The sequence below is a fragment of the Nelumbo lutea genome, chromosome 8, assembly GCF_056320005.1.
Source record: "Nelumbo lutea isolate HS-2025 chromosome 8, American lotus-T2T, whole genome shotgun sequence".
Taxonomy (NCBI): domain Eukaryota; kingdom Viridiplantae; phylum Streptophyta; class Magnoliopsida; order Proteales; family Nelumbonaceae; genus Nelumbo; species Nelumbo lutea.
The window spans coordinates 52,288,742-52,315,974 of record NC_142691.1 but is presented as its reverse complement, the minus strand read 5'-3'; the positions used below and the strand labels follow the sequence as shown (position 1 = coordinate 52,315,974).

General features: G+C 37.1%; 1 protein-coding gene and 1 pseudogene across 6 annotated transcripts in view; both read left to right on the top strand.

The window, feature by feature from the left end:
- The window catches only part of NOF1 (U3 small nucleolar RNA-associated protein), a 114,912-nt gene that overhangs the window by 57,103 nt on the left and 30,576 nt on the right, over positions 1-27,233 (top strand). For all 6 annotated transcript variants that reach the window (XM_088959283.1, XM_088959281.1, XM_088959284.1 and 3 more), the window contains 7 exons: positions 8,898-8,978; positions 19,338-19,546; positions 21,266-21,338; positions 25,564-25,623; positions 25,720-25,758; positions 25,842-25,930; positions 26,321-26,385. In XM_088959283.1, the coding sequence (XP_088815409.1) occupies positions 8,898-8,978; positions 19,338-19,546; positions 21,266-21,338; positions 25,564-25,623; positions 25,720-25,758; positions 25,842-25,930; positions 26,321-26,385 (616 nt within the window). The remainder of the gene's footprint in view (positions 1-8,897; positions 8,979-19,337; positions 19,547-21,265; positions 21,339-25,563; positions 25,624-25,719; positions 25,759-25,841; positions 25,931-26,320; positions 26,386-27,233) is intronic.
- Positions 2,504-7,320, top strand: LOC148844175 (THO complex subunit 5A-like; annotated as a pseudogene).

Here is a 27,233-nt window from a genome sequence, read left to right as displayed (position 1 = left end):
GCTGAACTGGCATTGGCATCCAAATCAGGGAAGGAGCAATAGGAGAACAAATTGAGTGTTGTTGACTCTGATTCTGGAACGAGCAGGACAATGCAAAATAATGATGGCAATGACACTAGATCAGGGTGTGGGGCTCTCCAGGATTTGGTGGATAGAGTGGTCATGATTGGAAAGAGCCAAGGTTTGTTTTTTCGGTGGTGGTGAGTTTGCTAGAAGGGCCTTTGAGGAGTTTGAAAGTAGGAAATGGGAGGAGAAGGAGAACAAAAAAGTTCATCGGGAAGGAGAGGAGTTGGGAAGAAGATGATCCAAGCTAGGAAGATGAGTTCGTGGAGGAAGATTGAGCCCTTGGTTATTGTGCAAGGAGGTTTTGCATTTCTGATCTGGGGTGGGAATAGATGTATTTGCTCTCATGGTTTTTTTTTTGGGTTTTTCCTTGGCCTTTTCTTGATGTTGTTTGATTTTTTGGGTTTTAGTATGGGGATTTTGAGGTCTTTTGGGTTCTTTGGGTTTGCTTCCTCTTCGGGTGATGTCTTATCACCTTCCTATTGTATTCTTTTTCCTTTTTCTAATGAAAATTTATTTTTATTCCTTAAAGAAAAAAAACTGTAGACAGTCCTAGTTGTTCTCTTATTTGTTAGGTCCAACAGTAATATACTGTATATAGGGTATCATGTTGTATTTCTTGCATTTCTTCTTTATCTTTGGCTCATCCTCTTAATAAGAGCACTTACATAAATGTACACATGTCCATCTCTCTGCTCTAAAGATCAAGAAATCAGATTGTCGCCTGTAAAAACCGGAAAGTGCAACTTGACAGTGCAACTTTACTGTTCGGTTGCAGTTGTTTCCAATTTGCCTTACACTTGGTTAGAGCTTTAGTCTTGTTTTTATGAATGGAAGAGGCAATTTTGTTACACTGAATCATCTCACAGAGATCATCCACGGCCTTGTGATGTTCTGCCTCTTCCCTGTCTTTGTTTCTATTGCATTCTATCTCATCGTATCACATTCTGTTCTGTGATATTTGAGAATCACCATCAATACCTCGGTGTAGATCTGGGATAATCCTTTGTTCCATAGCCCTGGGTCTATTTACAACTAGCCAATTAAGAATTCTCAGATGTACTAGTACTAGCAGAAGTTTGGAAATAGAACAATTCCTTCTGTCGTGTATCCACGATTGATGCAACCTCCGATGCTTCAATTGTTGATTCTAGTATTGAGCGAAAGGTTACACCTATAGGTTCTGTATTACAGGTCAATCCTGCTCCACCAGGACCAATAGGCGGCATAGGGGAAGAAGCACTACACCTAGGAATCAACAACACAAAAACTTTGTTATAGTTATAAAACAAACTTGTTTACGTGATCCTTTGTCATTGTACATGGACAGCAGTGGTTTGGAGTATTTATTGTGGAAGGAATGCCTGAATTTTTTAGAACAAGGCACACCTCCTGAGGATATATAAAATATTTCATTATGCATCTTATTGTTACTATTCAATTTTCTAGTTCACTATGTAAAGCTATGAAATTCTTCATATTATCTCTATGGCTGACAATTACAAAGAGTATTATTCCGCTGGTTTTGCTTAATCTTCCATAGATTACCTTGTGCATAAATCTTTTTTTTTTTTATGTCTACATTTCTGTTTTGAGGTGTCATATTGTGCCATTTTTTGTTTTTTGTTTTTTTTTCCTTTTTGAGAGAAGGTAAAGTCTGGTTTACAAAAGGATTACAAAGTTTGCTAATTACATTGGAAGAGGATATCAATGTTTAAAGAAACAGAGCTAGGATCCTTGCTGAATTATTTACAAACTGAGGCCCAAAACAAAACTTTTGCTACTTCCTTTGGATTTCATCTGTCTGAGAGCCTTTATTTTAAAATGTTCTGCTATTTCTTTGTGTTAAAACTGTGCACAAAGCAGCAGTTAGAATCATAAGCCTGCTCAGCTTGCCATTTTCTGTTCATCCAACCTATGTACCTTGATGTGGACCCGTATTGGGAGCAGCAGCAGCAGCGATCCGGTGTTCTCATCCTACCCAGTTCGGCAGCAACAGTCTCATCCATGCAGCAGATTAGATTAGGCTATCTTGTTCTTATCTTATCTTATTAGGATTAGTAGATTAGATTATCTTATCTTATCAGATTAGGATTAGGAGAAACTTATCTTATCCTAACAGTCTTATCTAGGAGTCTTATCTATCTTATCTGTAAGCAGTTTAGTTATCAAGGAATCTTCCTACAAGGAGGACTCTTACCTCTTGTAATCTCCTATTTAAGGAGCTGAAATTATTGAATAAAGATATAAAATTTCCAGTCAAGAAAGGGAGTAAAAGGAGAGTTTGGTGATCTCTTGGACAAATCACCATTAAGACGCCAAGATAGGTTCAGCTAGGAAGGGGAGGAATAAGGGAAAACAGGAGCTTTTCCCCGTGGACCGACCCGTGACGAGATCCTATTCCCAGGCCCATAACAACTTGGTATCAAAGCCGGTCGTCATGGGAGATCGGGAGCAGCTGTCATCTAGGGTCCACGAACTGGAGCGTAGGCTCGTGGAAACCAGTGTGGAGGTTCGTGAGGTCAAAGACAATGTCCGGGAGCTGCGACGCTTGCTGGAATCGTATTTCTCTAACAAGAAGAGGAATCCAGAAGGGGTTGTAACCACAAACAGCCGCCGACCAGACTTGACGGAGTCGTCCGACGAACATAAAGTTGTCGCCCTGGTAGCCACAGTCATCCCCAAGTACAACAGGTTGGAATTCCCGTCGTACAACGACAATGGATACCCCTTAGGCTGGCTGTATCGCTGCGAGTAGTTTTTTCAGAATCAACGGATAGATGACCGGGATAAGGTAAATCATTCTATATTGCTAGAAGAGGATCGTGTTAAAGCAGAAACAGAACGTGCTAAGGCACCAGTAGATTTCAGTACATTACAGCTTCACAATTTGATGTATGAGAAAATTCATTTTGTGAAAGCCATAAAGGTGCGCAGAGATTTCAAGTCAAAGTATTCGGATATTGAACTTGTGCCTGTGGAAGAGTTTTTCAGTTCAGCTCCTCAAGATATTAAAGGATCTGTACTATCAAAAGACAGTGCACATGACCTGATGCTAAAGCGACTTAATTTCGAGCTTTTCCGGCGAAAAGAACTCTACAAACTTCATGAGAAACTGGAGCAACACAAGAAAAGCCTTATGGAAACCATTGCACACTGAAGGAAGTTCCTTTCAAGTCTCCCAAAATCTCTGAAGAAAGCATCCTTGCCTGTCCAACTCCAACTAGGGGTTCTGCATACAAAGAAATTAAAGTAGCATAATTTAGCAAAATTATTGTCACCTCCACTCTATGTGATTTACTCACAATTGCTGGCTCAGAAGGAGGCATTTGGGGAGAGTATTGAATTGGAAATTATAGGAAGCATGAAGGATGCTCAAGCCTTTGCCCACCAGCAAGCAATTAAGGACAATGGTGTTTCTACAAATACAAAAATGAATAAGTTGGAGGATGATGCGCCTGATGAGGAAGAGGAGGGCCAAAGAAGGAGAAAGCGGCCAAAGAAGGTTACTGGAAAAGAGAACCTTGACCAATCAGGAATCTATCGATCTCATCCTCTTAAAATCATCCTTCAAATACATGATGATGAGGTTTCAAATCCCAAGCCTGCAAAACTGGTTACTCTGAGGTTTGAATACTTATTGAAGTTGAATGTTGTATGTGTCGCGATTGATGGCTCTCAAGAAGGACCTCAGAACAACATCTTATGCAACTTGTTTCCTGATGATATTGGTATTGAGCTTCCCCATCAGTCAGCTAAGCTCTTTGTTGGTGCTGCTGTTGAAGTCTTGGTAGAATGGTGTAATTTACCATCGGCGGAAGCCACATGGCTCCCATCGGCAGAGTTCCATGCCACATATCTAGAGTTCGAGCTTGAGGACAAGCTCGTAGTCCGAGAGGGGAGTAATGATGTGGACGCGTATTAGGAGCAGAAGCAGCAGTGATCCATTGTTCTCATCCTACCCAGTTCGGCAGCAACAGTCTCATCCATGCAGCAGATTAGATTAGGCTATCTTACTTGTTCTTATCTTATCTTATTAGGATTAGTAGATTAGATTATCTTATCTTATCAGATTAGGAGAGACTTATCTTACTTATCTTATCAGACTAGGATTAGGAGAAACTTATCTTATCCTAACAGTCTTATCTAGGAGTCTTATCTATCTTATCTGTAAGCAGTTTAGTTATCAAGGAATCTTCCTACAAGGAGGACTCTTACCTCTTGTAATCTCCTATTTAAGGAGCTGAAATTATTGAATAAAGATATAAAATTTCCAGTTAAGAAAGAGAGTAAAAGGAGAGTTTGGTGATCTCTTGGACAAATCACCATTAAGACGCCAAGATAGGTTCAGCTAGGAAGGGGAGGAACAAGGGAAAACAGGAGCTTTTCCCCGTGGACCGACCCGTGACGAGATCCTATTCCCGGGCCCATAACATACCTTCTGGTTAGGGTCTCCAAAGATGTTAGTGGAGGAAATGCACCTAGATATGCTGACTTTGGGTTAGGGTGGTTCAACTAGAACAGAATTATGTTCAGTTCTTTTTTATTTTGGGAAAAAAAATTATGATCTGTTCTGCATGGTACAGGGCTGGTTAAAACACTAGACTACAAAGATTTACCAGTTTAAGGAGAATCAAAAGTTATAGTTGCTTGGGTAAAGGACTACAAAACAGGATCCTAGAAATACAGATATGATAAGGGAAGTATCAAAGTTGTCTTTGGAAAGAGATGTCCAATACAGGTGGACTCCAAGGTCAGCTAACCACCTAACTGATGGTTAGAAGAGACTTTTGCCATGTGTAATGGATGGTAGAAGGGGTTTTGGCATCCAGACAATTTTATATGGGGAAATGAATGAGGAAAAAAGAGTCAGGTTGAGCATATCTACCAGTCACCCAATCTCCCAATCTTAAGGGTTTCTTCTGAATTTAGGAGTCCGCACAATGTTTGGATCCTTCAAAGTGTACATTTGCGTGATATGTAGCCTTCACGTCATCATGATGTCAAAAAGGAAAGCAAAGGAATCACCAAGTGGCTTTCACCACACCAGCAAGTCTAGCCAAAATTTTAATCTGGAACCAAGTCCGCATCTCCTAGGAAACTGTGCTGGGTTTTCCTGTAAAAAATGGACAGCCATAAGTAGTATTCAGTATTCACAGTTCTTCTATCTCAGTCTCCAGTGCTAAGCCATATTGTTTTTGTTATCAATTGGAAGAACCATCTCTTCATTGACCCAATCTAACTGTAGATTTTGGGGAGCAGATTCATGCCCCACTGGCAGACCAGATAACAGTTGGGGTTTCACAAGTCCAGATGAACCCAACCCAATTTCATGGCAGCTTGGAGTAGAGCTTTTAAGGTCGAAACTAAGGGTTCATTTTTGAGAGATACGGATTCAAAAGGATAACTACAGTGAAGTTCAGAGATCTGAGAAGGGCTGTGGTATTCCTGGTGGGTAGGGTGACAGTTGAGTGGTTTTTCTGAATAGTCAAAGGGGCTTTATGTGCAGAAAAAGAGCTTAGGTTGGAGGGAATATTTTGCAGAGAGAAAGGAAAATACAGAAGGGAGATATTTAATTTTGTTTGAGTGTTTTGAGACAAGTTGTTTTCTTTCCATAGGGAAGAGATAATGAAGGTTGGAAGGAGATTTGTAGAGTTTTGCAGGATGTCTTGAAGTCTGGAGAAGAAAAGACAGATCTGGCTTATGGAACTAATGCTTGGAGGTTTAAGAACAGGTATGTCGAAAACAAACCTGGCAAGAATCTTCTTGTTTCAGGAGGAGGTGGTAAGTTCTATCTCATAGTTAGCATTGAGAAAGGGGAGTAGTAAAAAAATTGGTTGTAGAGGTTATAGCAGAATCAATTATAAAAGGTTTGAAGCTCAAAGGAGCAGTAGTGTTTACTCCCTTTGAGAAATGCAAGGCTTTGGTCGAGCTGTCGGAGGATGAGTTAGAAATTGCAGTGGTGAATTTGGAATATGGAGTTGGGTTCGTCACACTATCAAATTGGTGTCCTCTTTCAAATGAGAAGACTTTGAGTGTTGAGGATGGTGTGGTGGTTCATATATTTAGTCTCCCTTTTCATTTATGGAGGGATGAAATCTTCAAGTTCATTGTTGAAATGTGTAGGGTGAGATTGGATGGCGTTTTTGCAACTGATATCATTTTGCAGCTATCTGCTTGAGTGGTGTAAAACCTGAGGGAGATTCCAAGGAAGATTCAAGCATTGGTTGATCAGTCATGGTAATAGAGTGGGTGTTTCAAATATGGGGGAACCTTACACAAAGCTGGAAAAACATTTACTAGTACAGGCAAGTTGTCAGGGGAAGATATGGTTTAAGAAAATAGATGAGGTGATGTCTGGTGTGTCACCTTCCCAGGAGCTGAACGTTGAAATGATGGCACATGGCATGTGCAGCAGGTCGCCAGGTCCAAGGAGATTACGGTAAATCAGACCATTTGAAGCCTCTTTTTTTTAGAAGGGTCGTGGGTGACCTGAAGATATGGTTTAAGAAAATAGATGAGGTAATGTCTGGTGTGTCACCTCCCCAGGAGCTGAACATTGAAATGATGGCACATGCACATGCAGCAGGTTGCCAGGAGCTGAACGTTGAAATGATGGCACATGGCATGTGCAGCAGGTTGCCAGGTCCAAGGAGATTACGGTAAATCAGATCATTTGAAGCCTCTTTTTTTTAGAAGGGTCGTGGGTGACCTGAAGATATGGTTTAAGAAAATAGATGAGGTAATGTCTGGTGTGTCACCTCCCCAGGAGCTGAACATTGAAATGATGGCACATGCACATGCAGCAGGTCCAAGGAGATTATGGTAAATCAGACCATTTGAAGTCTCTTTTTTTAGAAGGGTCATGAGTGACCTGAAAATTTGTGTGATTTATTAAGTCGCCACATGAGGGCTGAGGAGTTAAAAGAGGTGGGGCAGATTTATTTGAAGCCCATCAAAGATAGTTTATATGTAATATTAAAAATCCATGTGACATGAAGGAGGGATGGGAATGATGACGATAAATCACATTTTTCATTGTCTTCCTTAGCCTCCTTGTTTGTGCCTGGAAAAAATGGAGCTTTTGCGAGAGAATTCAGAGAAGGTAGGGTTTTGTCCAAGGTCATTGAATTCTCATCATCTGACAAAGATGGGTTTGTTTATTGTGTTACAAGATACAATACTAGAAAAGAGAAGGAGAGTTCAAAAGAAAAGGATGGTTCTTTGAACAACTTTCAAAGAAATGGGAAACATTAGCAAGGAAGGTGATGAAGTCAAGCTTAATGAATAAGAGAAATTAGAGAGTAGAAATAGTTCAAAGAAAGCATGTGAAGATCTAAAAGGAGACAATAGGGCAAGGAAAGATGAACTTAAAGAAATGGAAAAGTCGGTTGAAGAAAGAGAAGGGGAAGAAGGTTGGGTAGTTTGATGGAGGAGAAACTTGGAGGGGGAGAGGATATGACGAGTAGGAAGAAGATTCAGAAGTCAGAAAATTAATCAAACAGTGCAAATTTCAAAAGTTTTTGCCAGAATAAAGGTAGGATTATTTGTGGTGGGTTCAAAGAAAAGGTTCATTTCTTTTCACCCTGACGTATCTTCTTTCTTCTGTCTTCTGTAATAAATTTTCTTTTTTGTTTATCTTCAAAATAAATTGCTATCTTTTTCAACTCTTTCCAGTAACTATCTCAACATTTTTTTTCCATCTTCATAGCTATCTCTAAGTGGATGTCGAACATTGAGAGAATAGGAAAGCTAGATATAGAGTCTTTAATCAATGTTAGTTTGCCTCATTTTGTCAAGTATCTTGTCTTCCACATGGAGAGTTTTCTTTTGAAATGCTCAATCACTGGATCTCTGAGAGAGCTTGAACTGCACTGAGGTCCAATACGCATTTGCATTTCAAGGTTTTTGATAGGGAGATGGGAAACCTTACAACCTAATACATTTGCAAGATTTTGTGCATTTGTTGCCTTGTCAACAGGAAACGTGGAGCTCTTTGATTTTTAGTTTTCACATCTCACACGGTCTTGAATTGGTGAAGAACATAGAGGAATTGATGATGCTGTTCTCGGCAAGCATCCGAGAAGAAAATAGTATAATCAGTAAAAGGATTACTTAATATATAAATTTTTAAAAAAACTTTTGTTGATCAGTTATAAACTGGAAACTTCTTGAGGGAGAGGGGGAGGGTTCTGAGAGTGATATTGATAGGGAAAATTGCCAGTAAATCTTGCTATGAATGGATAAAATTGAAGAAGCACAAAATAACCCTTGGTAGTACAAAGTAAATGATACTTGGACAATATCCATTGTAATGGAAGGACTGGCAAGCTTGCATTATGATGTTCTCCATTGGTCTTGAAATGCCCAAGTGAACCCAAATGTACAAAGGTATTAGCCCTTGCACTAAGACGGAGAAGATACTTGATTAATCTTAGTATAGCATGAGGAATGGGAATACCTGGATAGGAACACATTCACCAATTTCATGAAAAACCCTAAATTATCCTAATAAATGTAGATATTATTTATAAAGCTTCTATTGGCATCTATAATTGTATTAAACTTGTATGTTTTTCTTTCAATTTTCTGGGTTGGGTTGGTTGTTTACAAGTAGGTGTTTTTTCCATAAAATTGTAAATGACCATGCATGTTAACTCCAGGGTCTTTTTGATGGTAGATATTTGTTGTGATTCATTCGTTCTTTTTCCCAATGCTATTTTGTCGGTTGTTTTGAAATGAACTGTTGTTTGGGATTACTGTTGTTATTATAATGATTACTACTAGTACAACTTCTATTTATAATTAGTATTATTATTGGTGTAATCTTGCAGGTGCTTATCCTATTACCACTTGCAAGTGTTGCATACCGTGTCGTTAGGAGGTTAATACAACTGACCCCTTCATCAAATAAAGTATGAATCCTTGCTTTTTCATTATATGCCTAATCTTTAGTTCACTATGATTCACCTAGTTTGGAATTTTATTGAACAATTGCCTCGTGTGTGCGGTGTTCTTTTAATTTAAAGTAAAATACTTAGAAGTATAATAGGCTGAAAGCATAAAATGTCATCATTAAAACCACAAGTCATTCGTATATTGGCTTTTAGTTGCTAGGACCTTGCAGAAATCACACAATGTTGCTCTTATTGGATGTATAGCTGAATAAACTTTCTATTGGTAGTAAAATCATTGCATTTGGACATGTTTTGAAAGAGAAATTAAGGGCCATATTAAAATGACAGGATTTTTCGATGCAAAATATAGATCTCGGTCTTATGTTTTCTTTCATGTTATGTAATTTGTTCACTTCTTATTTTCCTTTGTGCCTTGATGCTTTCTATCCCCAATAAAATATCAAATGATCCACCTTCTTGTGGCTCTATGCTTTTAGTTTTAGTTTTGTAAGGTTATTTTTCTGTTTCAAGATTGATTCGCCTTCATATGGCTCCATGATTTTAATTTTAGTTTTTATTGTTTTTCAATATATATATATCCAATCAAACTAAACCTTTAATGGTCTGAAAGCTCATATATTAAATTATATTAATATTTAATTTTTGTTTTTTGTGGACAAAATATCAATGTAAGAATTCTTCTACATGATAATAACATATCAAAAATTCCCGAATGAGATATCTTATGGGGGAGAACATGAAAGGTGGTCACCTAGTGGTCATATTTTGCAAAAATTCCAGCTATAGAAAGGTATAAATTCAAATTTTTTAGCGACCATTCAATGTTGAAATCGCACAACTATGAGAAAGAAGTTTTTCTGTTGGATCGTTTGGATCTATTGGACCATGAAAGCATAGTTGTCAAGGCGACGCCTAGGCGACTAGGTGCCCTTGGAGGCTCGCTTCGCCCAGTCGCCTAGCAGTTTTATGCACTGGGTTATAAAATACTTTTAGATTTTTTATTTTTTGACATTATAATTATAAAATAGACATTATTAAACTAGAATATTCATTTTATGTGTTTATATACTAATTTCTTTTTATTATTTTCTTATTTTGTTAGGGTTTAATCAATGCAAACATTGCTAACTTCTGTATTGAACCCATGGTTCATAGAATCGATACACCTTTGTGTATTGGCAGAGGTTTATCGGTACTTATAACGATACTCCCCCTATTTTTTATTTCTTTGTTTTTCAATTTCATATATATATATGTATATATATTATTTAAGAAAATGGTGTCCGAAAACACCTATAAACAGGTATCGGGACCCCAAAGATACAACGCAGTACACCCGATACAGGGTATATCGTATCGAAATTTGATCCTTGATTGAACCCTCAATTTCCAAAACCTGAACCTATAAGCAAGGGAAGAACTTAAAATTTTGTCTAATCAACACATTTTCTTCTTCCATGTCTTCTTCTTCTTCTTCTTCCACCTTTTCTTTTCTTCTTTCTTATAACAAAAGTAGGGGTTCAGCCCCTATATTTTTTGAATTTTCTTTACTTTGTTCTTTTTCTTTTCATAAAATGTTAATTTTCTAGACTTAAACATGAAATTTATACTTTTCTTATGAAAATTATGAATAATTATTAAGGAAAGATGGTTATGGAACCTTGGGAACTACCCTAGGATCTAGGGTTTTACTTAAAAAAATCCATCGCCTAGGTGTTGCCTAGGTGAGCGCCTAGTCGACTAGGTGACAAGGTGCCCCCCTGTCGCCTAGCCTCGCCTTGGCGCCTTGAAAACTATGCATGAAAGATCAAATCTTGGAAGTGGGATAGATCGATTACTTGATATTTGATCTCCAAAAATGCAGAGATCAAAGTGGTAGTTCACACCCAAGCTTTTGTTCTCCCAAAAACTGCAACTAGTTGAAGATGGTGCAACTGTATTCTTTGTAGTGTTTAGTTGATCTCCAAGAAATTCCAGCAGTGTGTGGTTCCACCAAGCAACGATTTGGGTGGGATCTCTCACTCAAAAAGTTTCTGGAACAAAGCTGTAATGGATATTCTAGGTGGCTTGTTGAATGGGGTTCAAAAACCCTAGAAATATTTCAGTATTCTTGATAGGCTAATTCAGCTAGAATGCCAAGAGTCTTTTATTAGGCTTAGTTTGGAAGGAGTACAAAGTGCAAAATCTTGTATTTTGTATTATTTTGTTTGTATTTGTACTGTACATATTTGCATTTGTACTCCTTCCAAATTAAGCCTTAGGGAGGACTGCCAAGAGTCCATTCCTAATCCAATAATGTTTCCCAACATGATCAATCTCCTCTAGTATTCAGCCTAAATACTAGAATCTTTCTACTTAAGAGTCTTGGTCAAATTTGTAACTAACTTAGACTTCCTTGTTACTAGTTTGAGTAGACTTTCTAGGAAGACTTCTAACTGAATTAGAGTGTCCATATAATCTTGGAGACCTTCTAAAATAGGGAGACACCAGCTTGTATGGTGTGGGACCCACTCTTAATAGGTTAAACCAACTTAGGTCCAAACAAGCTTACACTTAAACTAGTGGGGCTAACTACTTAAATAATTATTGCCAACAAGACCAATTCACCCATAACTGTTATGGTCCTTGTTAAATCGGCTCATTAAGATGTCTAAACACTTAAATCACTTGGAGCCTTACTATCCTAAATGCCCAGTTGAATTGGTTCAGCCCATTATGTGATTATTAGGTCAAATCAACCCAACATATCACTTGCATTCAATCCCTTTGCTAGTAACACTTGACATTGCATATGGTGAAGGATTTTTTTCCCTCTTAGTCTTTTTGACAGTGTCCAGCCTCCACCTTTGATGAACCTTAATAGAGGATTTAGGAAATCCACGTAGGAAGTTGTATTTGATTCATGCATCCATCATTGGAAGTTGTATAGAGCATTCTCTTTGTCGTAACATAGTAGCAGATCCTATCATATTGACCATCAGCTGGTGTACCATCTTTGACTACCTCAACATACCTAGATATTTGAACCAGAAGGATCTCACTAGCTGTCTTATCAGAGGCAACCAAGTCTGATGGCCAACATGATACCAATATCAAGTCTAGAGATTGTAAGCAACAACTATGGTCTCATGGACAGTGTGAGAATGTCAACCTTGTCAGGGTAAACTCAAGTTTATCTACTGGCTGGGAATATTTAAGTCCATATTGAAACAACTGTGGTCTCATACGTAATACAAATATGATCTCAACTGCTGCCCCATATTTTATTTCTTTATAATAGAGTGAAATTACAGGAATGCCCTCAAATAAATAAAGAAGCAGCAAAAAGACAATAAAGAGAAAAAGATTAAATTGGCCCTATAGAGTCACAGACATAATTGTACTTTAACGCTCTCCCTTAAGTTGGTGCATATATATTATTTATACTAATAAATAATAATCATAAAGTACTAATAAAATAATAACAATACAATATTAATAAACTATTAATAAAATGCTAAATTATTTATAAGCTTGTAACAAAATATTAGTAAAATAATAAGAAGATAAATATTAATAAATTAATTATGAACTACTTTGATTTTAATTATCAGAATAATAATAATAAAGTACTAATATATTAATATAATATTATTCAAGTAATAGGAAAATAATAATCAAATAACAAAAATAACAACATAATAATAAAATAATAATATATTAATAATTAGTTAATAATAAAATGTTATAAACTAATACAAATCTGAATCACTGAATCAATCTTCTTGCTTATTGATCAAACAATGCTCCCTGAATCACTTGTGACTATGGTGGGGAACTAGTGGAATGGGCTTGGGTGCTCCCAGAATTTGTTAATTTAGTAAATGGATCTGGGGGCGAATTCTTGGAATGTTCTTGAATTGATTAGTAATGCCTCTCAGTTTTGAGTTTGTTGTTTTAATTCTGTTTTGTATGGTGAGGTACAATCATGTCACCTCTTGACTGTAATTTTCTTTTGATTAATGAAATTTCTTTTTACTCTTAAAAAAAGAGCTAAAATCCTATATACCACTGAATTGACCAAACTAAGTAGTATATGACTGTGTCAGCCATAAATAGCTTCAGTCTGCAATCTTCCTTTACTCCATTTGAGCAATAAACTGAAGTGGTTGATCCACATGCACATCTTCATGTAGATCGATGTAGAGTTGAAACAATATATATAAAAAAATAGTTGTTGAAAATTTTAACAAAAGCCAACTAAAATGAGTAGCTAGTGATAAAAGTAACATGAATATGGCCAATGAGAAAAAGTATCTTGGAGTAATTAATTGCCAAACTGCTACATGTATCCTTTAGAAATTAATTTAACATTCAAATGTTTGCACTGCCATGTAGGAGTGGTTAACTATACACTCAATGACATCTAATAGCATCCTTTCCTAGTGGAAGAGACATAAAATATCATGTATGATCAAAATTGAAGAGCATTTTATTTCTTAAATAGGTGGGAATTAATCTTACTGAACATATCTACAATATTGTTTTCAATTTATGTTATAATACCGGCGCAGTACGAAAACGAAACCCGTGAGGAAAGCTTCAAAGAAAAGAGAAGAAGTCGAATTTTAGGAAGAAGAATTCTTCACTAAATAATTAATCGAAAATTGATAACAAGAGAGCTGTCTTAGCCTTCCCCTAGCTACTCTTTATTATAGGCATACACCCTTGTGGCTCTTATTGCTAATATGAAAACACTCCATAATAGTATCCTACTAAAACTCCTTAAAAAAGAAAATCTTAATCTAAGAAAACACTCCAAAATAGAATCCTACTAAAATCCTTAAAAAGGAAAGTCCTAATTGAATATAAATTTGAAATAATGCTAACTTAGTAAAAACGAATTAAGATAGAAACTCTGTGATGGCGCAAACTTGGTAAAAACGAATTAAGATAGAAATCCTATGACGATGCTATATCGGTAAATGTTTACTAAGGTGGGTCTATGGCGTCATCTCTGCTTCTTATGTGTCTTGGAATGCTCCCAACTTGCATGGAACTTATCAGCCTTCTCCTGTACTGCATCATCCTCCCTAGGATGGGGAGAATCCATCCTCGGATTCAAATCATCATCTGACTAATCGCCAACATAAGGTACCAAGTGTTTGACATTGAAAACATCATGGGTACGTATATGGCTGGGTAGCTTTAGTCTATACGCATTCTCATTGATGATTTCGACTATCTCGCATGGTCCAACCTTCCTTGGTGCTAGCTTCCATGTTGCCCAATCTGTAGGCAGTCCTCTATTAAAATGGCCCAAACATTGTCTCCTGTATCAAATACTACTTTCCTCTTTTTTCTATCAACATATTGTTTGTGTTAGCATTGGTTACCTCTAGCTTGTTGTGGACTTCTTCTTGGAGGTTCTTAAGCTTTTGTACCATACATATCATCAGCCTTGTCATGGTTGGCCCCATATACTACCTCAAATGGACTGTATCCGATACTCTTGTTTTTGGACCTACTGAAGGCGAACTCAACTTGTGTTAATAAGAGATCCCATTGTTGTTCATGGCTAGCTGCAAGGGTTCTCAAAAGATTCCCCAGACTCCTATTGACTACTTTGGTTTGGCCATCCGTTTGAGGATGATATGAACTGTTGAATTGTAATGAGGTGCCCATTAGCCTCTAAAGACCTCTCCAAAAGTGGGATATGAACTTGGAGTCTCCATCTAAAGTAATCGAAGATGGTAAGCCATGGAGTTTGACAATCTCCTTGAGGAATATACTACCTCAAATGGACTGTATCCGATACTCTTGTTTTTGGACCTACTGATGGCGAACTCAGCTTGTGTTAATAAGAGATCCCATTGTTGTTCATGGCTAGCTGCAAGGGTTCTCAAAAGATTCCCCATTACTCCTATTGACTACTTTGGTTTGGCCATCCGTTTGAGGATGATATGAACTGTTGAATTGTAATGAGGTGCCCATTAGCCTCTAAAGACTTCTCCAAAAGTGGGATATGAACTTGGAGTCTCCATCTGAAGTAATCGAAGATGGTAAGCCATGGAGTTTGACAATCTCCTTGAGGAATAAACCAACAGTAGGTGAGACATCCATTGTCTTCCTACCTGTTGCTGGGTACGTGGCAACCCAAGAACAAAGTCCATAGATATATCTATCCAAGGTTCTTTAGGAATTGGGAGGGACATGTATAATCCAACATTGGTTACCGTTCCTTTAGAAACTTGGCATATGTGACAACGCTCCACAAACCTTGTGATGTCTCTCGTCATTTTGGCCAAAAGTAACTTGTTGAGATTATACATAAAGTTGTTCCCTATGCAAAGTCATAAGTATATCTTGAAGATGCAACAAATGAGAGTTCATATCAGCGCTATATATGAGAATATCATCAAAGTATACCGCAACACATTGGCCAATAAAAGGCTTGAGAATGTGGTTCATGACCCTCATGAATGTGCTTGGTGCATTGGACAAACCGAATGGCATTATTTGTCATTCATACAAACCACCCCGCATCTTTAATGCTGTCTTCCACTCATCACCGAGACAAATTTTGATTTGATGGTAGTCTGATTTCAAGTCTAACTTAGTGAACACCTTGGCCCCAAAAAGCTGATCCAACATGTCATTCCAAGTGTGGAATCGGAAATTAGTATTTGACGACTATCTTATTAATTGCCCGACTACCAACACACATCCTCCAAGTACCATCCTTTTTGGGTACTAATAAAGTGGGGACCACGCATGGACTCATACTGTGTCGTATGAACCCTTTAGGAAATAGTTCATCTACTTGCTTTTGTAACTCCTCATGTTTAGTGGGACTCATTTTGTAATGGGCCTTGTTGGGGGAGACTAGCACCTGGCGTTAAATCTACAATGTTGGATATCACTTAATGGTGATAATCTTGTTGGTAAGTCCTTGGGAAACACATCACTAAATTCATCAAGCAAAGGTCTCACTTCCTTTGGAACCTCCACACCTTTCAGCTCAAGCTAGTTGTTAATTAAAACATACGCAACACCGGTTTCTGTTAAGGCACTTGTGAATTCAGTCATGGCAAAAAGGGTAGAACTCTCCTCAGGTTTCGGTTTAGTCTCTGGTGATGGACATAAGGTCAGCCTTTTCCCTTTAAGCTCAAAAGAGTAGGTATTCTTTTGTCCATCATGGACTACGTAGTAGTCAAATTGCCACGGGCGCCTAAGTAGCAAGTGGTAGGCATCCATGCATACAACATCATACCATACACAATCATTATAATTGTTGCTAATAGAAAAGCTCACTAGACATCGTTGTGTGATTGAAACCTCATTCTTTCTTTTTATCCATGCAAGCTTGTAGGGGTGAGGGTGTTGTTGAGTTTTTAGGTTCAGCTTGTGGACGACTACTTCCATTATAACATTCTCACAACTCCCGCTATCAACTTTGCTAATCCAATGATTCATTCCTAGGAGTTAGGAATGATCATTGCAACACCAAGGCCTCTCCTACATCTCCATACACCATTTCTCCCTCAAAGGTTTCTTCATTATAAGAGTCAAACACGGGTGGGGCTGAACAGTCAAATGCTTCTAATTGGGTTTCACTCTCATCTTCTACAAACAACACCCCTTTTCTTTTATCACCCTCACACATTCAACAGATTTATGGCTTGGTTCACCACACTTAAAACACTTCAGTCCAGGTGGACCCACCTGGTTTTGATTAGGTCCACGCCCTTGGTTTTGGTTCAGCCCACGGGGCTATGGCTGATTTAGAGGCGGTTAGGATTATTACGTGGGGTGGTCTGGTCACATTAGTTTGGGTTTGGCCCAATTGGTTAGGTCGGCTGCTTTGTTTTTCTATGGTTAGAGCATGTTGATGTGCCATAGAAACATCATAGCAGTCAAATAGGTCCAATATATCCCGAATATTTGGTCTCAGACCACCTATATACCTAGCCACCAATTGGTCTTTGGTTTCAACTAATTAGTTCCGGGCCACTAACAGATGAAACTTCTTTGTATATTCATCTAATGTATCAATTCCTTACTTTAGATTTTGCAATTCTTGATAAAGTAAACGAATATAATTATGGGGTAGGAATTCTGATCTCATCTTTGCCTTGAGTTTCTCCCATGTCTTAATCTTTTCCTTGCCTCTTCTCTGTCGCATGACCTTCAATTGATACCACCATGTTGTTGCTCATCCTCTAAACCGAGTGGTTATTAAGGACACAATTTTATTTTCCGGAACTTCCTTGAATTCAAGGACTTTTTCTACTACGAAGAGCCAATCCATGAATTCTTCAGGTTGCTTGTCTTGATGATGAAAGGGAACGTGTGGAGATACTTGCGTCAAAGTCATTGTTCCCTGTTTTCGACCAGGAATGCAGTGATTTCATCTCCTGAGCAAGTACGTCGACTTCTCCTGAGCAAGTGGTTTCTTCTTAGGATCCATAATCCAAAGAAGGATCAACTTGAGTTTTGATAAACTGGCATAGTACGGAAACAAAACACGTGAGAAAAAGCTTCAAAGAGAAGAGTAGAAGTTGAATTTTAGGAAGAAGAATTCTTCACTAAATAATAAAGAGAAAATTGATAACAAGAGAATTGCCTTAACCTTCCCCTAGCTACACTTTATATAGGCATACACCCTTATGGCTCCTATTCCTAATCTAAAAACACTCCATATAATAGAATCCTACTAAAACTCCTTAAAAAGGAAAGTCCTAATTGAATATAAATTTGAAATAATGCTAACTTGGGAAAAACGAACTAAGATATAAACTCTGTGATGGTGCCAACTCGGTAAAAACAAACTAAGATAGAAATCCTATGACGGTGCTATATCGGTAAATATTTACTGTTGGGTTGGTGGTGTCATCTCTGTTTCTTATGTGTCTTGGAATGGTCCCAACTTGCATAGAACTTATCGGCCTTCTCCTGTATTGCATCAAATACCCTCTTTGTATTCTTTACATAGTGTCAGTAGTTTCCACCGGGAATATATTGATTCTAATAATATTTCATGTTGGTATCCATAGAAATGAAAATATGGTGTGCTAATGTTAGGAAATATATTTATCCAAAAGAAGAAAGCAAAAATATCTTCAGTTACTTATCTGAAAAATATATTCATGACCGATCAAACAATAAGAAGATCGAAAACTAATTTGAGCAGCAGATATATGCCTGCTATAGTTGGGTAAACCTAACACGAAAAGAGAAATGTGTAAGAAAGAATTAAAGATTTCTTGGTGTTTTGGGGTTCGGGTAGATAGAAGTTTATCTATTGTAAAAACTCTTGTTAATGTATGTTTTGTAAATCTAGCTGTCTAGGTCACTTACCAAAGCTGCTTGTTTTTGGCTCAGAAAGCCAAGCATTATGATAATGTGTGTTTTTGGTGTATAGTCCGCTTGACTGGCTATAACTAATGCTCAAAGTATCAGTTTTCAATCTAGAATACTTTCAGATTAGAAAAACTGTGCAGATTTGGTTCAAGAATGTGATAGCAGCTTTTTGGACAGAAGTCATCATGACATGTGTCCAAAAACCAGACCACAAAACAATGGCCTCCAAATTTTCTGGTTTATACCAAGCTCAAAGCCTTGCACAGGCAAATGAGACCTTTTCTGTTTATTCAAACAAAATCTCTTAATATTATGCTTCCCACTCAGAATTTGTCCAAACGAATTTTTCAGAGTTTGTATTACAAAAAATAAGGGTGTTGAATATATAAGATGTATCAGATTGTTGAAATTTTCATGTAGTTCTGAACATCTCAACTAGGTGTGGACTCACAGATTAAGTAACCTGCAAATCCTTGAGGTTCTTAGTCGGTGGACCAAAATGAATCACAAATGAATTGTTTTTGGCTATCCAGGGAACATCTCAAACTTTATTATTTGACCTAGTTTGAGTTCGAACTCCTAATGAAGGAAATAAATGAATCAAGGCTTTTGCTACAGCTTTCCAAAGAGGTGAAGCTGTAGTAGGAAATTTGTGTGGGATTTATTTTTTCATTATTTGAGTTTGACCCACAAAGACTCTTCCTCTAACAAATCTGCAAGCCAATCTACAAAGAAGAGTGTTATTAACAAGATCCACTCTCCTGAAACCTAAAGCCCCTTTTTTTGTGGAAATTCTAAACACAGGTAGGTGACTCAGAACTACTACAAATATAAAATCCATGGATTTCCAATGGTTATGATGAGATACTTGCTACTAGCATGCTACAGAATCTGGATTGGTTATCATCAGAATGCAGTCAAGCTGCTATTTTCTATCTTTTGTTGTGATTTTAGACATGTCTTCTGTATTGCATTTGCATCACAAATACTCATCTTTCTGATGATTTTTCCCAGGTCAATGTGGAGTATAGTGATCGTTTCTCTGATGAATTTGGTGCCGAAGCAGTACAAGATGATAATGATGATGGTGAAAATGAGATAGCAAACAATGTTCGAGATAATGAAAACTCAAACATACAGAAGTCTTCTAAACCTTCAGATTTTCAAGTCCTTTTTGGTGGGAACAACAATGACCACTTTATGATGGGTATCAAGTTTACTAGGTAAAAACTATTCTTGCCAATGATCGCTTTATGATGGGCATCCCGTTGATATCTCTTTTAGATCCAAAACAGAAACTTCTAAATTCAACTTGGGTTTGAATTACTAATTATATTCACACTTCTAATATATTCGTATTCAATCAAGGATCCTTTATAACATTGCTGTTTCTATTAAGACTTATTTAATGCAGGAAACCAGGAATTACCAAAGCAAGTAAGTCACGAATTCGTATGGGAGTTAATATAAATGATGAGTCCTAAAGTGACTATCATAGTTTTTAAGGCGCCAAGGCGAGGCTAGGCAACAGGGGGGTGCCTTGTCGCCTAGTCGCCTAGGTGATGGATTTTCTTTCAAGTAACACCATATATCCTAGGGTAGTTCCCTAGGTTCCATAGCCATCTTTCCTTAATAATTATCCATAATTTTCATAAGAGAAGTATAAATTTCATGTTTTAAGTTTAGAAAATCAACATTTTATGAGAAGAAAAGGAACAAAGGAAAGAAAATTCAAAAAATATAGGAGCTGAACCCCCTACTTTTGTTATAGGAAAAGAAGAAAAGAAAAGGTGGAAGAAGAAGATCTGTAAGAAGAAAATCTGTTGATTAGACATCTTTCATCTTTTACTACTTCGTACTCTTTACATGCTCATAATACCAGGTTGAACTAATCTTTCTTTCTGATATCTGAAGGTGCTAAAATATGACTGTCCTGCATTGCTTGTTAATGTATAAGGGTTGCAAATTGGCATGCTTAGGACTTATTATCAATATAGAATACACTTTTCAAAAGATGATATAGAACTCTAGCTAATAATACAACTAAACTCATCTTAACCATTTTGTAAATTCTGGAGTTTCTTAAAGGTAAAAGATCATCCAAATAACATGTTTGAGTGATGTTATAATTGTGGAAGATGACAGCATTATGTGATGTCAATTTGCCACTTTTCAGTAGGTTAGTTCACTCAACAGTCTATCTGAAAAACTGCATATATTTTGCCACTTGGAGGTGGGTCCTGGTCCTTTAGAAAAACAAGCAAGTCTTATTTCTCTAGAACATCATATTCTTTTAGAAATAGTGCTTATAACAATGAATATACCATATTTATGCACTGAAGTTGCATTTTATTGTGCCATGTAATAGTTTGATAGTTAATACCTGGAGGAAAGGATAATAATAGTTGTTAGACACATCAAAAGTTAGTAACCAATGGTATTTTTGATTGCTCTACTGGTCTTTGGTGGAAGAGCCATTTGGATGAATGGCTCATATTGGAGGTTTCTTGAACCCCCATGCAAAACTTGGTTTTTCCTTGATATTTGAACTGAGAGACAGTGAGAGAGATCAAGAATTCTGTCTATTCCTTGGATTCATGTAGAAGGTGGTTGAATCCTGAAATGCTGCGTTTCACTTCAAAATATTCCCCAACATGTTTGGCAGCCTCATTTTATAAACAACATGATAGAAAGTTATAACCAGATATTGAACATATGCATCCTCAACAAAAGCATGTTTGCTCTTGATGATTTATAACTAAATCCTCCGTTTGTTTTGGAATTACATATTTCATCTCTCAAAAGAAACCCATCTGTATGTATATTTCATAACACAATATTCTTTTGGTTGGAAGAACAAGTTCATATGATATCTGTTTAACAAGTAAAAGAAAAGGCTACATAGATTACTTATTTACTGGAATTTCCTTTCTTTTGTTCAGGAAAAGTATAAAGCTGTATAGTGACTTTTATTCCTCAGACATGATTATTGCTTCTCCTCTTGGAGTAATTACTGTAAGTTGCTTTTGGAATTTATTATGAATTAGTGTTAATGCTATGAACATACACTTGCACTTTCCCTTGCCTCTTCTCCATATCAATCTGTCTGAAAATTAAATAATGATGTGTGTTTCTGTTGCTAGGAACTTCTATCAAGTAGCTAATGGAAATCAAATGAATATTCAATCAGCAAAAGAATATTAGTGAAAATATACTATTTATAAGCCTTAAATTTGTTGCGCAGATTGCCTTCAAGGGCTTTTAGATGGAAATTTGAGGACTTAGGGTAGAAAGCTCTACAATGTGCCATGGTTTGTAATTTTTGATATCAACGAAAATTTCATTATGTAGAGTTGGAGAAATTTCGGAGATATTTTGCTAGTTTCGCTAAGATATTTGAAATATCTGAAATATCAAGAAGGTTTTCTAGAAACATGGAATTAGTTAATAAACTTTCAAGTGATCGTTAAAAGAAATATAATTGCACATTTAAGGTTCAAAAAGCCATAGCAATGAACTTTATAATTGAAATAGGAGATGATCAAGAGACCGTAATTGGAATGTTTGTGTCTTTAGCCGTCTTCTCTTCTTTATATATGTCAATTACTTGCCATTTAACAATTTTCTTTATTGTCACTATATGTTTTGATTAGATTGAGAATACTCTTTTGAAACTGGTGAAAAATATAGTTTAAAACTGAACTGGGTTCATTAAACCTTGCTTCTCAATGTTGGGTGTAGAAGATGATGAAATGGGTCCTATTGGACTCATTTTTGATTGCGTATAGGCTTGGTGTGGGGTAAGTAACTTCACCCAGTTTTAGAATTAATTATAATGACATGTAAGTATGGGTGACTTAAAAATTAACTAGTTGGAAAATTGGAAAATAGTCAAATATTATGGTGCTCCATGTGTTTTGTCCACATCCCATAAATGTTGTTGAGTGGGGTCTACCTGCTTTTATTTTATATGTTGCCCTGAATAGACAAAAAAAAAAAAGAAATGGAAGAAGAAAAGGAAAAATAATACAGGAGCTAATGGCTCCATGTGTTTTGCGGTGGATCCAATTTCGCTTGGTCCAATTAAGAATGTTATTCCAGCCCTGTCCTTTAAAATACTCAAATAAACTGCATTGCATAAGTGTTGGAAGGGTTAGAAATCAAATTTCACATGCTGAGATAGGTTTAGTGGTTGGTCAAGTTTTTAAAATTTTTTCTAACCCAACCCAAGAAACATTTGCCCGATGATTTTGAAATATGAAATTTCAAGATTGATCTTGCGTTGAACCGGACCAGATTTGAAACCCAAATTAAAACTGATTATACCTGATTCAACAACACCGTTTCAGCAAAACTGGTTCCTAACTTGCTTTGATCAATGTGGGTGTGTGAACTTGGTATCCTTTGATGTTATTCTTGCAAAAACACAGTAGAGAACTGATGGAAATCAGCCCCTATCACAGCTGGGTTGAATTAGGGTTTCTAGGAGGCAAGGAAGAAGAGAAGAGAGCAAGAGATTGGAGAGAACTGAATGTGTATCGTTCCTCACCTCTTAATCCCTTATATAGAGCACTCTCTTGATCTAATTAGGACCTGATCCAAATCAAATTTGGATATGGATTTTACCTTTAACTGATAAGCATTATCTTCTTAAGAGAATGGGTGCTCCATACCTAGATCTATACCCATTTTCGACCCAAATCACATGACAACCTCTTAACTAATGACATTAATGATTGATCCTTATGCCCATTTTCTTTAATGGTTCACATCCCAAGGTGTTCCATGGCCACTTTGGGCATGAATATTGTGTGGCGTAGAAACACAGAAAAGTCTCACACAAGTCCTTAAGGGTTTAGCCCTACCTTTGAAAGAGTTTAGGCTGAATTCATTGCTTAGGCAGTGAACCCTTGATCCAATTAGCTTGGGCTCAGTTTGGGCCCAACATTTACCCATAAATGATCATTGGATTCAGCCACCCTATGAAGAGATAAGGATAATGGACTTGTAAGATAAAGCTCATTAGGTAATCAACCTTGTAATGATCTCTTACACTTAACCTCTAGGTTCATAATCATCAAAACATTGCCCACAAGAAAGGACCTCTTTCTTGACTGCAAAATGCAGTGTCACACTCTTTGCTCTGGTGGATCTCGAGATTAAAAGCTTTTGTAAACCTTTTTCAAAAAAATAGTAATATGTCATATAAATACATTTTGCAAATCAGATTTCAAATACAGTTGAAATTCATTGTTGGCAGTTTAGGTTTCCATCAGAGAGAGTGCAAACCTTGATATTCAATTTGTCTAACAAATGGGCCGATCCTATCACTATGATCACCCACTCAAGTAATTTCCCAAACTGCCCGAACATACTCAGATATTTAAACCTTGATGTATCTCATCGATTGGCATATCAAAGACAGTTCGGTCCAAAACCTAGTGCAGTATCATAATCAACTTTGAGGTTAAGTGCAACTTTCCAATTTTTCCCATCTATCTCCAAGGTCTAAGGCATAACTGGAAATTGGTTTGGGTTCAATATTTCTTCCAAGCTAGTTGTGCTTCGGCTCCAACCCTAACAGTTGAGAGTCTACACCATCAATTCGGTAGCACACCAGTCTCATAAACTAACATGAGTCTCGTAAGTGTCCAGTCTAAGGAGTAATTCATAGAAACACACCAATTTGAACATAAAATAATATTGAACTTTATTCATTTACTGATAAATGTCTCTGTGCATCAATCTGATTGGGGTTAAGGGCATATACTATCAACAACTCCCACTTGCACTTAGGTCCAACCAGGTATTATCCTTAGACTCCCGAGTCCTCATTGTTGCCAAAGCAAGCTTTCAAAACTTGTGGCACCACTACATGACAAATGGAAAATTTTGCTTCAAGACATGAGGACTTAAGAGTCTGAGTACTACCTGCCTGGTCAATTGAAAAAGGACCATCACTTGAATTTGCTTCACTCAAACCTTATCAAACAGATTCACTTGACTTTTCAATTGAACCATCTCCAGCTTCATTCCCTTTAGAGTCTTTCGCTTTATGATCTTCCAAGCGAAGCACAATGCTTCTCACTCTCCATCTTCAACTATTTATCTACGTTGTCCCCTTTATTCAAAATCCTTTTCTTAGTGTTTTTTCTTCTTGAAATTGCTTGAAAAGCCCTTCCCTTATAGAAAGCTTTAGCTTACCCCACCAAACATTAGCTCGTCTTTTTTCTTGGAAAAATGGGCTCAGTTTAAATTTATTTCACCCTTGGAACCACCTCCACTGTCTCCTTAACTTTTCTTGAATCTTTCTCCCCAATCCCTCGGCTTCACCTTTCCCTACTTTCGAACCCAATTACCCCCTACCACCATCGAGATGCCTGCCTTCCTCACCCTCATAAACATCATCCATTCCCGAAACCTTGTTTCCATGAGAGGCGGAAACATATTGGGATGGACTGTCACTTTGTCAGAGAGATGGTTCAGAGTGCAAAAGTTGGAGACCAACTAGCTGACTTGTGGACTAAAACACTACACTGCCCTGGTATTGGTTTCATTGCTAACAAGCTGTGTCTATATGATACATGCACACCTACTTGAGGGGGAGTGTTGAGAATGAAGATGTATTTGGGCTGTAGGGTAGATTAGAATTTTTACCTTTTAAATAAGGAAGCTCCAGTCCACAGTTTATCTTACAGAAGGCCATTTATGTAATTTCTCCTTTTGTTGTGTAAATATGTAGTGGGCTGGCTGTTTTAGGAGGATTTAAGTTATTATCCTCAGGGTTCTTTTTCTCTTCACCTTCTACCGTGTATTCTATTTTTCTTTCTTGCCTCGTATTTTCTTGCTGTTTTCTCTTACTGATTTTGTACCAGATACCATATTAACAATGCCTAGAGGAGAATGGCCAACTCTTGTACAGGATGATGTCCCAAGGAGAATATTTGATAGCCAATTTTTTGGTTCATTCATTTTGCAAGGGGACCCCAGTAACTCTGTTATTCATAAGATTTAAATATCAAGAACTTAATTTCAGCTGGATGTTATTCCTTCACTATAAATGACTATTGTGTAATGGATACATATAATATTTCCCTCTTCTAAAGAATGAACATAACAAATGACCAGACCCACGTAATGTTTCATCCTTTCAGTTTGACTGGAAAAACAAGTCTCACTTTATTTTTTATGCATCCCATATCAAACATACTTTAGTATTGACTTTGATGGCTCCTGTCAGAAAATTGGGGAAGCTGAGGTTGAGAAGGAAAAGGATGTTGATTATCTGTCTTCCATAGAGGTGTGTATCTTTACATGGTTTACTTGTTTTCTGGTGCATACAAGTATATTTTGTCATTTTTTAGAAAGCAATGATTGCTTTTATTGTTATGAGTAGGTACTGATAATTGATCATGTGGATGTAATAGCAATGCAGGTATGTGACATGATTACCTTCTTCCTATTGTATTTTGTTTAAGTACATTGCTTAAACACAGAAGTTTATGTTTTATTTTGCAGAATTGGTCTCATGTAAATTCTGTGGTTGAACAACTGAACTGCTTTCCATCAAAGCAGCATGGAACTGATGTCATGCGCATTAGACATTGGTATGTTTTGACTGTTAGGGGTTAGATTTTAGATTAGAAAGCATTATCACATGTGATAAAGTACTGTTTATTTTTATTAGAATGAATCCAGTATTCTTCACAATAATGTTTTTGCAGCTGGGGTGTTTCTCACTGACCCCTTTTTCAGCTTGCAAATGAAATTCAATGTAGAAATAGTAAATGCCAAACGTTACTTTCTTATAGAAATTGACTGGTTGGAGCATTCTTGTGTGTCAAGATTAATAATTGAAAACTGACAGAGTTGTGGAGAGGTCATTTTTTGCTAATCAACTGATCAACTTGGCATCTTATTGCTGTTTTGTTTTTAAAGCATTTTATTAATTGCTTGGAATCAGATGATTTGATCTTTTGATTCATTTTCTTGGTTAGGTATCTTGATGGACACTCACGGTTCTATAGACAAACCATTGTTTTAGGGTCATTTGTAAATCCAGGTGATTTCAATAGCTATTCTTTAATGTTTACATTAGTTGTTATATAATTTCACTTTGAAGGTATAGCATAATATGTAAAGAAAGACGGTCAATTATCCACTTGTTACTCTTGTGCACTGTTTGGCATTGCATGATGTTATGAACTTTGAACTTGAGTTTGTCAACCCTAGTGCAGCAAGCAGAAAACAGTTCTAGAGGTGTTGAGTAAATAAATTGACCCCACCCCAAAAGGCCTCTTGTATATTAAACATAACATATTATGTATATTTACAAGAGTGCCCTTATGGGGATGAAAGAAAATAGAGGTAAAAAAAGTAAAACAACAAAGCTGATATATAGTGTACAGCAAGGGATATCCTAATATGATGTATCAAGTCTCTTCACACTCCTCAAACTGATGCATGGGTATAAGCATCAGTTTGCCTACAAGAAAGAGATGTTGGGGACAAGACATAGCCTTTGTGAAGATGTCAACAATCTGCATGTTGGGGGCTACATGAGGAAGAGTAATAGTCCCAGCAAGGAACATGTCTATGATAAAGTGACAATCCACCTCTATATGCTTAGTCCGCTCATTAAACACAGAATTTGATACAATCTTGGTAGCACTTGTATTATCTGCATAGAGAGGAATAGGTGTAGGAATGGAAGCACCAAGATCCAAAAATAAAGACTGTAGCCGGACTAGCTCACTGCACACAAAAGACATCACCCTATACTCTGCTTCAGTAGAAAACTTGGAAACAATCTACTGTTTCTTGCAGTTCCAAGAGTGGAGAGAATCACCCAAAAACACACACCACCCAGTAGTAGAGCGACGAGTGTTAGGCCAACCAGTTCAATCAGCA